The 13,106-nt window shown below is 42.8% G+C and overlaps 1 protein-coding gene across 1 annotated transcript in view; it reads right to left on the reverse strand.

Moving 5' to 3' along the window:
* Positions 1–9,822: 9,822 nt before the first annotated feature.
* Positions 9,823–13,106, reverse strand: part of LAMC1 (laminin subunit gamma 1) — a 122,696-nt gene continuing 119,412 nt past the window's right edge. Inside the window, exon 28 of the mRNA XM_026001055.2 lies at positions 9,823–12,860. Coding sequence (XP_025856840.2) covers positions 12,604–12,860 — 257 coding nt within the window. The 3' untranslated portion in view covers positions 9,823–12,603. The remainder of the gene's footprint in view (positions 12,861–13,106) is intronic.

Consider the following 13,106-nt stretch of genomic DNA (forward strand, 5'->3'; position numbering starts at 1 on the left):
ATTAAATGGCTTGGCTCTCTTTTATTTCATGCTTGTGGAACCATTCAGAACAAGCCTGCCAAATTCATAGCATTAGATGATGATTATGAATCATAGAAAGTCTAGTCTATCCCATGATCTTCTGGCTTGTTCACATCTAGTCGATAGACAGTATTATTTAGCAGATCTTGTGAAAAGTGGAGAAATCAATTGGAAACAAAAAAAAATTTTTTTTAAGATTTTATTTATTCATGAGAGACACAGAGAGAGGCAGAGACACAGGCAGAAGGAGAAGCAGGCACCCCACAAGGAGCCTGATGCAGGACTCAATCCCAGGACCCTGGGATTATGACCTGAGCCAAAGGCAAGACACGCAACCACTGAGCCCCCAGGTGCCTGGAAACAAAAACACTTATGTTAAAAATATATTTAAATAGATTTGTCAGTCCTCATCCACTTTTTAAAAAGGCTTTTGCAATTCCAAAAGATGAATGTCTTGATTAATTAACCAATTTCATGTTTATATAATACTTAGAGTTTCTTAGTATAAGTTTTAAGCACAGAGAAAAGTTAATATTGATTGTTTCTAACACTAATATGCATATATTCTGAACATTCTTCCTGATTCAAAGAGCTACCCTGGGAAGGATAGCTGAAAGTAAAAATGATGCCTGGTTGAGTCAAACACATAGACACATAAGGTATAATTGTTGAGAACCAATACGCAGCACTCTCTAAATCGCTAGCCAACATCAGAGTTCCCTGGAGAGGGCTTGTTAAAACACAGATCACCTTTTCACCCCCTGGATTTCTCATTCAGTAGGTCTGGGGCGGTGTCTGAGAATGTGCATTTCTAAGAAGGTCACAGGTGAGGCAGATGTTGCTGACCCCAGGACCTCACTTTGAGGACAACTGCTCTGGGAGATCTCTGAGTTCACAATCTTACGTGAATACAAACTTCATTACATGTTTAATACTCATCAAACTCAGCACAAAAGCACAAGAAAGCCCACAAGAGTTTTTGCCAGCCATTCCTTAGAATCTAATAAGACACCAATAGATTACCAATAGTTGGTAACTACTCTTTTTGATCTCAACATAACAAGATCTTTCTCATTTGGGGTCTCATGAATGACTAGGCACTTCTGTTGAGCATCAAAAAACAGTGAGAGTTTAAAATAATGGAATAATTTGCTATGTCATTGGTCTGATGAGATGACAGCCAACAATAACGCATCAAAACCTGGAACATGGAAACTGGGCACACAGAGTATAACTGTTCTCCCTGTGATTAGAGACTATGGTGCTGGTGTCCCAGAGCATCTTCAATACACAGAGACCAACGGGTGGGAGGAAAACTCAACCATTCAACTGCATATCATTGAATTCTCTGTCTATGCATTTTCATATCTGGATCAATGTCCCCAAGCCCATTTCCCACACCATATTCCCTTCAACACAGCCAAAAATATATCTTTTCATACAAAAGTCATTTGTCCTTCACAGACTGAGCAAAAAAAACAGTCCTGAGCATTCATTTTATTTTTAATTTTTAAAAAAGATTTTATTTATTTATTCACGAGAGACACAGAAAGAGGCAGAGACACAGGCAAAGAGAAGCAGGCTCCATGCAGGGAGCCTGACGTGGGACTCGATCCCAGGTCTCCAGGATCACACCCTGGGCTGAAGGCGGTGCTAAGTGGCTGAGCCACCCTGGCTGCCCCTGAGCATTCATTTTAATGAATAAATCAATATGCTAATATTAATATATAATGTTCCTATGCATCTGTTTACAAAATGCTCCTATATCCTTAATTAGAGAGATATGTCTTCCTCTATTTTTGTACCATTTTTTATGTTTTGTTTTTTGCTGCCTCCTCTACTTAAATAAACTTCTCAAAGTAAGAAGAGTTGCCTTAGTCACAATGTTAAAACCCATGGGTACCGGTATCAGGTAGGCTGCAAGACCAATGAGTGCTCCAAAAATATTTGTCAATAATGCTTAAAATAGGCAATCATCAATGGGGAGAGAATAGGCCATGCTCCCTAAAGCCAACCAGCCTAATAAACAATTTGTTAAAATTCAGCATCATTTTTGAGAATTTTTTATCAGTTTGAATGACTCATTTTTGTTGTTGTTGGCTCTTGGCGTTTGGGGAATTAATGAAACCTAATTTTGCTCCTTGGAGAAATGGCTGCTTCCAGGATTATGGCACAGAAAGTACAAGATGAGCCTGAAATGTCTTGATGTGCCAAAAGTAAGGCAATATTCAAAGAATGAGGGACATTATCAAAAGGTCACAGGGGTCAGCTTTAAGCTACTCCCACTGGCCCAAAAAGGGACATTTAAGGAGCAACATAAATATCAAGAACAACATACTGTAACTCATTAAAAAAAAAAAAAAGAGGAATCCATAAATCTAATATGAAAATCTACCATAATAAGTGGGGGAGAAGGAAAAACAAGCTCTGGGTATAATGCCAACTTATAAATAGAGAAAGAATGATGAGATCATAATATCTCCCTTTGGCAGCCCTCATCAATGGATACTAAAACTAGTGGGTAAAAGTGTAAGGAGTAACAGGATATTTATATAGTCTCAAAGTATAAATATCCTGTTACTCCTTACACTAATTAATACGTCCTCATGAGAGACTTATTAATTACAAACGATAACAGAATAACTACAATGGAGAAATCCAGGAGGCACCACCCCAGTCAACTGTCACAGTTAACGTGGCCGGGAAGGACTTACATGCCTCCTGATAGGATATACTGAAGGGAATTCAGCACCGCTTCTGTGATCTCCCTGTCAAAGCGCACAGCCTGAATCTAATCAAGAGAAAACATCAAAGGAACCAAATGGAAGAACATACTACAAAACAAGTGTCTATTTTTTTTTAAATGTCAACATCAGAGAATACAAAGGAAGACTCGGGAACTGCTCCAGAGTAAAGGAAATAAAAGAGACATGACAACTGAACACATGGTTTCAGATTGTCTTTTTTTTTAAAAAAAGATGTTACTGAGACAAGTGGTGAATTGGTTTTCTGGCTGCACAAAAACTGCCTCAAATTTAGTTGCTTAACACATATGACTTTATTCTCTTATATTTCTGTAGGTTAGAAGTCTGGCCAGGATCTTCCTGGGTTCAATCTAAAGAGTCAGGGCTGTGTTCCCCCCCCCCCACCCCCCAGGGAGGCTGTAGGGGAGACTCTCTTCCCTTGACTCCTGCAGCTGTGAGAGGCTGCCCACATAGCGTGGCTCCTGCCCCCTCCTCCATCCTTAGGCCCCAAATCTTAGGCTGAATCCTCATCTCATTGCAACACTCTGGTCCCCTTTTCTGCCTCCCTCCTCCAATTTTAAGAATCCTTATGATTATATTGGCCTCCCCAGATAACTCAGGAAAAGCTATTTTAATTGGCTGATTCACAACCTTAATTACATCAGACATCTAAATTCCCCTTTGCTGTGCAACCTAACACATTCACAGGTTCTGGGGATTAGGCTGTGGACATCTTTGGGGGAGGCATATTTCTGCCTACCACAAATGGTGCGGTCTGAGTAATGGTGGTGGGTAAGGTAATAGTATTGTATCCATGGTAATTTCCTGATTTTGACAATTGGGCTAGTTATGTAAGAAAGTTCCTTGTCTTTAGGAAATATACATTGGAGTATTTATGGATAAAATGGCATCATATCTGCAACTTAAAACCGTTCTCTCTCTCTTCACAGAGAGAAAGAGTGAGAGCAGAGAAAAGGTAAATGTAGTGAAATATTAACATTTGAGAAATCTGAGGAACGAGTATTGAAGAACTTTTTGTGCTATTGCAATTTTTTTGGAAGCCTGAAATGATGTAATGAAAGTTTTAAATGTAATTTTAAATACATTTTCTATTTCTAATAAATACTTAAATTTGTGGCATGTTGTTATGAATGACATGTTAATTCTGATGGATCTTTAAAAATCTGTTTTCAAGGATCCTGGGTGGCTCAGTGGTTGAGCGACTGCCTTTGGCTCAGGTCGTGATCCTGGGGTTCTGGGATTGAATCCCACATCAGGCTGCCGGCAGGGAGCCTGCATCTCCCTCTGCCTGTGTCTCTGCCTCTCTCTCTGTGTCTCTCTGAATAAATAAATAAAATTGTTTTTAAAAAAAATCTCTTTTCTTTTTTATACAGGAAAAACAAAACAAAACAAAGAAGAAAAATCTCTTTTCAAACTTTCAGGACCTTTTAGCAAGTTGTTTAATGACATTACTTGCAGTTAATTATACACATGTTATACATTGGGCTGTGTTGATTGTATTATGATAGTAAAATCAACTATCCACACTCCTGTTTTCCCATAGGTTGGCTATTAATGCTGAGTATTCTCATTTTGCTTTAAAATTCAGTATTACTTTAAAAATGAGGTCTCGAAAAAGGTTTTTAAAAGCAGGCAAAAGACTGTAGTTGAGTCTCCTACCAATATCAGTTTCTTAGGTTTGATAAACGTACCATGGTTAGATCAGATGTTAACATTAGAGGAAGTGAGGTGAAGGTAATGCTAGGTGAGCCAGCTCTGTGTTCCTTAACCTTGATTCTAAGTAAGGGAAGAGAAAGAGAGGAAAAACCCAGAGGCAATGAGAGGGGTATGATGTGTGTGTGACATATGGCCCAGGTGCTTAAAGACAATCACATCCAAGGAATAATTCTGCGACTAAACTAGTTCCTTAATATTGGGCAAGTTACTAATATATATATATATATATATATATTTTTTTTTTAAAGATTTTATTTATTTATTCATAAGAGACACACAGAGAGAGAGAGGCAGAGACACAGGCAGAGGGAGAAGCAGGCTCCATGCAGGGAGCTCGACATGGGACTCGATCCCGGGTCTCTAGGACCACGCCCTGGGCTGAAAGCAGGTACTAAATCACTGAGCCATCCAGGGATCCCCTATATATATATTTTTTAAGATTTTATTTATTTATTCATGAGAGACACATGGAGAGTGGCAGAGACATAGGCAGAGGGAGAAGCAGGCTGTCTGCAGGGAGCCCGATGTGGAACTCGATCCCAGGACCCTGGGATCACGACCTGAGTCAAAGGCAGATGCTCAACCACTGAGCCACCCAGGAGTCCCAAATTACTAATATATTTAAATCTTGCCTTGATCTCTCTGAAAAAGGGATTTGAGGAACTTTATTATAAAGTACATGTACATAACAGAGGTTCTTACAAGGAAAATATCTCAAAATCATGAGAGTGTATGGCAACATGCTGAAATAGTGGGTGAGGTGATGGAGCAGCGAACCACGGTTGCATTTCCTCATTGGCCAAGTGAAGACTCTCATTGAATGAGGGGCACATGAAAGAAATTATTCATGACAGTAGCTTTTAAAACACAGTATCCAGGGGCACCTGGGTGGCTCAGTGGTTGAGCGTCTGCCTTCAGCTCAGGTAGTGATCCTGGGGTCCTGGGATCGAGTCCCGCATCAGGCTCCCTGCCAGGGAGCCTCTGCCTACATCTCTGCCTCTCTCTGTGTCTCTCATGAATAAATAAAATCTTTTAAAAATAAGTAAAACATAGCATGCAGAAGATATCTTGATAGTGGTAGTCCTTCAGCAGTGTAAGGAGGGCAACCTGCCTGAAATCTGTGTGGCAAAGCGCAATCTGTCCGGTCAGGCCGGAGCCTCTGTATCAGCCCCACCGAGACAGCACAGGTAGCAGACTGTCTGAGCCAAGAGGGATGAGCAAGTTGTAACACAAACGTCTCTGACCCTGCTAAACATGTAATCACCGAAATCACAGCTCTTTCTCCTGAGCCCTTATCTTGGACGCTGGCTCAGCAACCCAGGACCATGTAATCCACACCAGGACCGCACATCTTCCCCAGACATTTCTGCTCATGGCTGGACCTGAGTTACTCTGCACTAAACCTCAAGTTAGAAACCAGCGTCAGGAGGAAAGAAATGCCCATGCAAGGAATGGCTGGGATCAACTGACAGTAGGAAAATTGGATCCTACATCCTGGAAAGCAAGCACAGAATATTCAGAAAGGAGTTGCATTAGAGAATTTCCTTTTTTAAGACTTTTGTTTATTTTTGAGAGAGAGAGCACAGATGGAGAGGGAGAGGAAGACTCCCCATGGAGCAGGGAGCCCAATTTGGGGCTCAATCCCATGACCTTGACCCAGGTGCCCCCTGCATGAAAAATTCTTTTTTTTTTTTTTTAAGATTCTATTTACTTATTCATGAGAGACACACACACACAGAGAGAGAGAGAGAGAGAGAGAGAGAGAGAGAGAGAGGCAGACACAGGCAGAGGGAGAAGCAGGCTCCATGCAGGAAGCCTGATGTGGGACTCGATCCCAGAACTCCAGGATCATGCCCTGGGCCAAAGGCAGATGCTCAACCACTAAGCCACCCAGGCATCCTGAAAAATTCTTAACACTAGTTGCTATGACACACAATTTGGGGATTGAATTTTTTTATTTTTTAAGGATTCTATTTATTTTAGAGACAGAGCAAGCACTAGTGGGGGGAAGGGCAGAGAGGGAAAGGGACAAGCCGACTCCATGTTGAGCACAGAGCCTGATGTGGGGCTTGATCCCACGACCCTGAGATCATGACCTGAGCCAAAATTAGGAGTCGGATGCTTAACCAACAGAGCCACCCAGGCTGCATTTAGTTACTGAAATGACAAAGGATCTCAGTACAAGTGCAGACACCACGGGCTCAAAAGCAACAGTCTGAAGTTTAGGGGGAATTTTTTCTCACTAACCATGGTGAAAAAGGATTATGGGAGGATAGAGAGGTGTCCTCAAAGGTATGACCAGGCACATTTCACAGAGAATCACTTAAATTGACTGCACATACTCATGGGAACAAAGCTGTATCAGAGGCTCACATTCTTGATCAAGGGCCTGATGTTCAACTTTTTTTTTTTTTTAGATTTTATTTATTCATGAGAGACACACAGAGAGAGGCAGAGACACAGGCAGAGGGAGAAGCAGGCTCCCCTCGGGGAGCTTGATACGGGACTTGATCCCAGGACCCCAGAATCATGACCTGAGCTAAAGGCAGATGTCTGCTCAACCACTGCACTGAGTCACCCAGGGGCCCCCTGATGTTTAGCTTTTTATAGACATTAATACAAACTATACTGAACTCATCACAAGCATTCCCACATGGCCTATATTTAAGGCTAGGGTACACGAGCAAACAGGATGAAACACTAACCAAGCCGCTGAAATTTACTGGGTCCTTTCATAGGAGTTAGGGAAAAAGAAAGGGAATTAATGTTATCATGTGGGCCAGGAGCCAGAGATACCCACCAGGAGCGGTGGGTCAAACATACAGTGTTGGGAGTGGCTAGTGTGAGGCTGGGAGGCAGAGCAACGGGCCTTGCAGACCAGATCACACCAGCTGGTTGCAGCTTGCAGAGCTGTGTGGTGGGTGCTGTGGCACTTGGCGGAAGGCAGGTTTGGTGTGTCTTCCTGCAAATCCCTCCTTTGGTGGGAGTACCGAGAGAGCACAGTGATGCTGAAAGGAGGGGACAGAGGGCATTAACAAGGATCCATAAACCCCCCTCTCTGCTCAGGCAGGGAAAAAGTAACAGAAATAGGAGAATAAGCCTATAAGAAAGGCTGATTTTACCTTAGACCATTTAGACAACTCAGTGACCATTTCCTGATGTTCAACTTTTTTTTGGGAGGCTATGCCTCCTAGCCCTGAGGGTGTGGACAGAAATACCTAGACCCAGATCTTGGGGAGCCGGAGGGACACTGGGGGGAAAGATGGGTGAGAGACACGTGATCAATAAATGTGTATCCAAGGGCCACGCTAGAAGCCAGGACAAGCCTGGGTTGGGTGGTGGACACAAGGAAGGACTGGTCAGTTCCAACAGAGCAGCTGACACCTTGACCTCAGGCTTTCCTGTAATGGAAAGGGGACGGAACACCATAGGCAGGGAGATGAAAGAAATGACATGTTATAACAACACTTAAAATGTTGAGGTTTCTCTTATTTGAATTCCCAACAGGAACTTCTTAGCTTTTTATTTGACTTCTGCTAAATATTTCCTTTTCTTAAGCATACAACTAATTTTTTAAAAACGATTTTATTTATTTATTTGAGAGACAGACAGAGAACATAAGCAGTAGGAGGGGCAGAGGCAGAGGAAGAAGCAGGCTCCCTAACTGAGCAGGGAGGCAGACGCAGGGCTCCAACCCAGGACCCTGGGATGATGACCTGAGCTGAAGGCGGATGCTTCACGGACTGAGCCACCCAGGTGCCCCACATAGAATTAATTTCTATTTAGAATATCATTTGTGCAGAGCAGATATAATCATCTTGGGGGAGTCAGTACAAATATAAGGCACTCTAGCTGATAACTTCTGAACCACTGGAGCCTCTGATAGATTGTTTACTAGAAGTTCCTTATTTTTCACTCCAATGATTAATACCTACTTCATTTAAACCTGCTTAGTGAGAACAGGAAAAATTAACCTATGTGCAATTGTCTTGTTTCTGGTTCCATAAGCTATGGGCCTGGAGAGATGTGATCTTTCCTGGGGATGGGTCCTTCCTCACACTACGAAGCGGGTACCGTCTGCCTTTTGACTTTGTGGCCCTTCTGGGTGCCAGAGGTCTTCTTCAGGCATTCCATTTTGAGCTTAATGAAGCAGGGCTGATGAATTCGGATTTATCAAGGGGCTAGAATTCTTATTTAGGGAGTAAACCTTTGGGATATTTTGAATCCGATTATGCGGATACCAACTCTGGAGAATCTGCTGACCCTGAACTAACAAAAGGAATAGAGGCAAGTTTTAAAAATCCCACTCATCACTCTTTATAGTGGATGACCTATAAAGATGTCTTTGCATTTGAATCAGGTTCTACACATGGGTTCAGAACGGGGTATGTATGAAAGCTAGTAACTAGTGCCCTCTAAAGCTCTTTCTGAGCAAGCCCAAATGAGAAGAGTTCAGGTTCCTCACAGGTGTCATAGCTACAATTTATAAGCCTGGGAAGGTGGCAGGTCATTCACAGGGACTCAGGGCTATGAGCAGAGCACCAAAGAGTAAACCAAAGCCTCCCTGCCATCTCTGTATCCCAAACTCTTCACCTGGTCGCAGGTTTCTCCAGTTGGGTCAACCCTCCAGATGAAGTGAATGAGCTATTTCTGGCCTGCTGATTCAGCACATTACTTTTTTCTCTTTATTCCATTATGTTTCAGAGTGTTTCTCATCACCTGAAGGAACCCCCTTAAGCTTAAATTATATGCATATTTAAAGGAAGAAAGACAACTTTTTATATACAGCTGCTAAAAAGCCCACATAATTTTAAAATAGTCTTCAGGTGTCATTAATCAGGCATTAATCATACACCAAGGAGTCTGGCAAATGGCAGCCCTCAGACCCGTGCCTATTTTTGTAAACAATTTTATTGGACCACGGCCACACTCCTTTGTTTACACATTGTCTGGGGATGGTTTCATGCTACAAGAGCAAAGTAGTTGTAACAGAGACTGCATGGCCTGCAGAGCCTAAAATATTTACAGTCTAGCTCTGGACCACACCAAAGTATCCCAATCTGAGATGGGTTTTAAAAAAACAAACTAAAAAACCCCCATATGTATATGTGTGTGTGTGTGTATTTATATATAATAATATATATACACATATAGACATACATACACCTACACACACACATGTATATTAAGTACATGCACACATACTGGATTGTTCTCAAGAAAATACATCACCCAGAGAAGATATCATGAGCAGCTTTCTTTCATTACACCTTTCAAAACATCCTAGGTCCCCAGTACCACACTCAGGCCACACCAAATATAAAGGGTTGCAAATATTCAGATTTTATTATAAATAAAATACTGGTTTTTTTTAACATAAAAAATGCCAAGTGTTGCATTTTATTCACCACCCTGGAGAGCAAGACTGTAGAGATTAAGGCAAACAGCTAAAGTGAAGGCACATATAAAAGGGCCACAGTTGGAATTACAAGGACAAATTCCAGGGAACAGCTGTATGTGCCCCTGTGACACCCAGCATTCTGCAGCAGCCACCCTGTCAATTTTATTACATAAAATACAGATAACTAGAACTATACAATAAAATAATGTATATTGCAGGAGTGTAATGAAGGTATTGTCTTATAAAGAACTTTTATTTTAAAAATAAACTTCTGTTTAAAAATATATGACACAGATGGAGAAGGAGAAAAGCAACAAAACCAAACCAAACCCCAAATTTCACTGTGGCCTAAGACTTCCTGGTGTGAGGCTGACCCATGGGCTGGAGGGAAAACTATCCTGGCAGTCTGTCCACAGTCCTTCTCCTGCAAGCTTGAACAAAATGTCTCTGTTAGTAGGGGTGGCCACTTAACAGGAGGAACCAGCTAGGAGACACTGATGGGAAAACTTGGCAAGAAAGAGCCCCGCCTCTGGCAACAGTAGAAGAGGCCCAGAGAAGCAGCAGAGGGAATGCGAGGGTATGCCAAGTCAAGACTTTGTAGTCGACTCTGGTATGCGAGGAGGCGGAAGGGGGAGGCCCAGGTGCAGGACCACTCCCACTCTACCTGTCTGTACACCATCCCCAATGCCCTCTGAGGGCTTAGTGATCACGCACTCCCTTATCACGCAGCGACCCCCCCAGCGCAAACCGTCCAAAAGGGCATTTCCAGCTCCTTCCTGGTTAGGCCCACAGTGATGTTGAAGACACCATTCAGCAAAATGTCCTAATCCCAGAATGTGCTGTGCTGTCAACCTGACACACCTGCTCTGGAGCGGGTGTCAGGAATGTCAGGCTGCAGTTTTGGGTCACGGGGCTGCAATGCAAGAGGGGGTGAGGTACCTCTGCAGAGCGGCTGTGTGTGGAGGGAAGCGGGTCGACAGCACTAGAGGATGAATGTGCTGCAAACACAAGGCAAAGAGCAGAGTGATGGGGAGCAAATGCAATGTCAAAAACTGCAGATGGAAGGGAAGGAGGTATACAGACACATTGTGCCGTGGAGAGGAAAAACAGAGTGAAGAAGTGAACAGACAGTGCCATTCTAGAAATAGGACCAAGTATATTTACATAAATTCCTTACTCTATAATCATGATAAACAAAAAAAAACATTCACACAAAAATATAAATTTGAAATAATTAATAGCACCAGTGTGTCAGATAATAGTTTCTTTCCCCCCCGCTACGCAAAGTACAAAGTTGCATAGTGTTAAAGGCTATATATGAATCTCAAAGGTGGGTTGGTAGGAGGAAGGGGTTGTGTGGCAGGGTATCTTCACACTGTGATCTTAAAAGAAAACCACAGAGCTGAGGATCAAAAGTTGAGAAGCCAGCTAGGCAACTCCACCTACGAGTCTTCCCTCTGCACCGAGGGGGAAGGTTTAGAGTGGGTTTAAATCACAAAGTGCAGGAACTCCATGGTGTTGGCAGCTGTGTGAAATACTGAGTGCAAGTATTTGCCACCAGGATTTGGCAGACTGTGTTTTAGAGGGATCCTACAAGATGGGAACATCAGAAGATAATTGAAGATAAGGGTCAAAGGTTTCATCTCTCCCCAATGGAGGAAACATGGGTACATGGGATCCTGACAATACTAGTTGCATCTAAGTTTTATCCCTTTGCTAGGAAAGACTAGGACAAGGCGGTTTGTGTTTTGTTTGTCAAGATCTTAGGGACCAACTGCTCTCTACCAGATAACAGCACTAGTTTCAAGACTAACATATTAAAAAAGCTCTAAGAATTAGTTTGATTTTGGAAAAAAAAAAACTTTAGTGGTTATCATATCCTTATTTCTTCTGTATAAATTCCATTTACAGGAATATCAGAAGATGTCTATTGGTGAGTGCAAGCTGCCCATCCAGATTTATCAGCTGCCCAAAGATCTGAAAAGAGGTTCTCTTCCTAGTCAATTATTAACATGTGAGAAGATGTTCAGCTACTTCTGCAGCCTCATTCTCCGGGAGACTGTCATGAATAATTGCATCCTTACCCGTGGATGGCTCAGTGTCCTATACTCAAAACAGCTAAAACAACTGACGATGGCTCTTGACATTCTAAATGACCAATACCTTTGGCACAGGATGTTTATTTCCTTTTGCTTAAGAGGAGGAGGGGTAGTAGATGATGTAGGTGTACTTTCTTTATCGATAGACTGGATATACTGGCCATCATGATGCTACTAATAGTAGCCAAACTTTTCCTTCATAGAAACAAGAGTACTGAGACCGAGGAGGTTCTGTTGGTATCAGTGAGAAAAAGGAGGGCTCCTTGCTCAGCCCTGGCACACAATGGTTCCCACGAAGTGTTTACACCACTGTACAATAACGTAGGATACCGCGTCCTCACGTAACTCAGGAGGGAAAGTGTGGGTAAGGGAGTGCCTTCCGTGGAAGAGAGACTATCAGATAAAACCCTTTGTTCCCGATTCATGATGTCTGACTTGCTTCTCTTTAAGCTTTGTGAATTTTCCTGGTTCAAAAGGATAGTGGTGGAGAGCAGCAGAGAAGTGGGGGTCTGAAAAATGTAATCTTTGTGTTAAGGCACTCTGTGGCCTCATAACGGCTCGCCGGTTGGGGGGTGCTGCCTTCCGGCCCTAAAAGATGACACTAGGGCTTCTCAATGGACGGGGTATTGAAGCAGCCAGTCGGTAGGGTCTTCTTGATGTCTTCCAGGTTGCGAATGTCCTTCATGATCTCCTCGATATCTCGATTATAGTCCATGATGGCAGCCTCCTGCTTCCTGGCTTCATTCTCCAGATCAGACACTTTCCTGTCTAGATCACTGACTTTCATTTCATCTTTGGCTTTGTTCAGGGTGCCTTCGATCTCATTTAGCTTGTTCAGGTCCACTGTGTCCAGTTGCCCTGTAGAGTCAGAGAGGACACAGGAGGAAACAAATGTACTCATTGAGAATGATCACGTCACCCCACCAGTACTCCGCTAGCCTTCCATATAGATGAAGCCCAGCAACTGCCACCACGCAATGGTGGCCTGCAAACCGGCTTGTAGATTGGTCGGGTTGTACGAGGGCACGAACAACGCAGACCAAGTACAAATGCTGACCTAATTGGCAAGGACAGGTCACTGCATTTAACAGATATCGGGCTGGA

Source organism: Vulpes vulpes, chromosome 13 (genome assembly GCF_048418805.1).
Source record: "Vulpes vulpes isolate BD-2025 chromosome 13, VulVul3, whole genome shotgun sequence".
Taxonomy (NCBI): Eukaryota; Metazoa; Chordata; class Mammalia; order Carnivora; family Canidae; genus Vulpes; species Vulpes vulpes.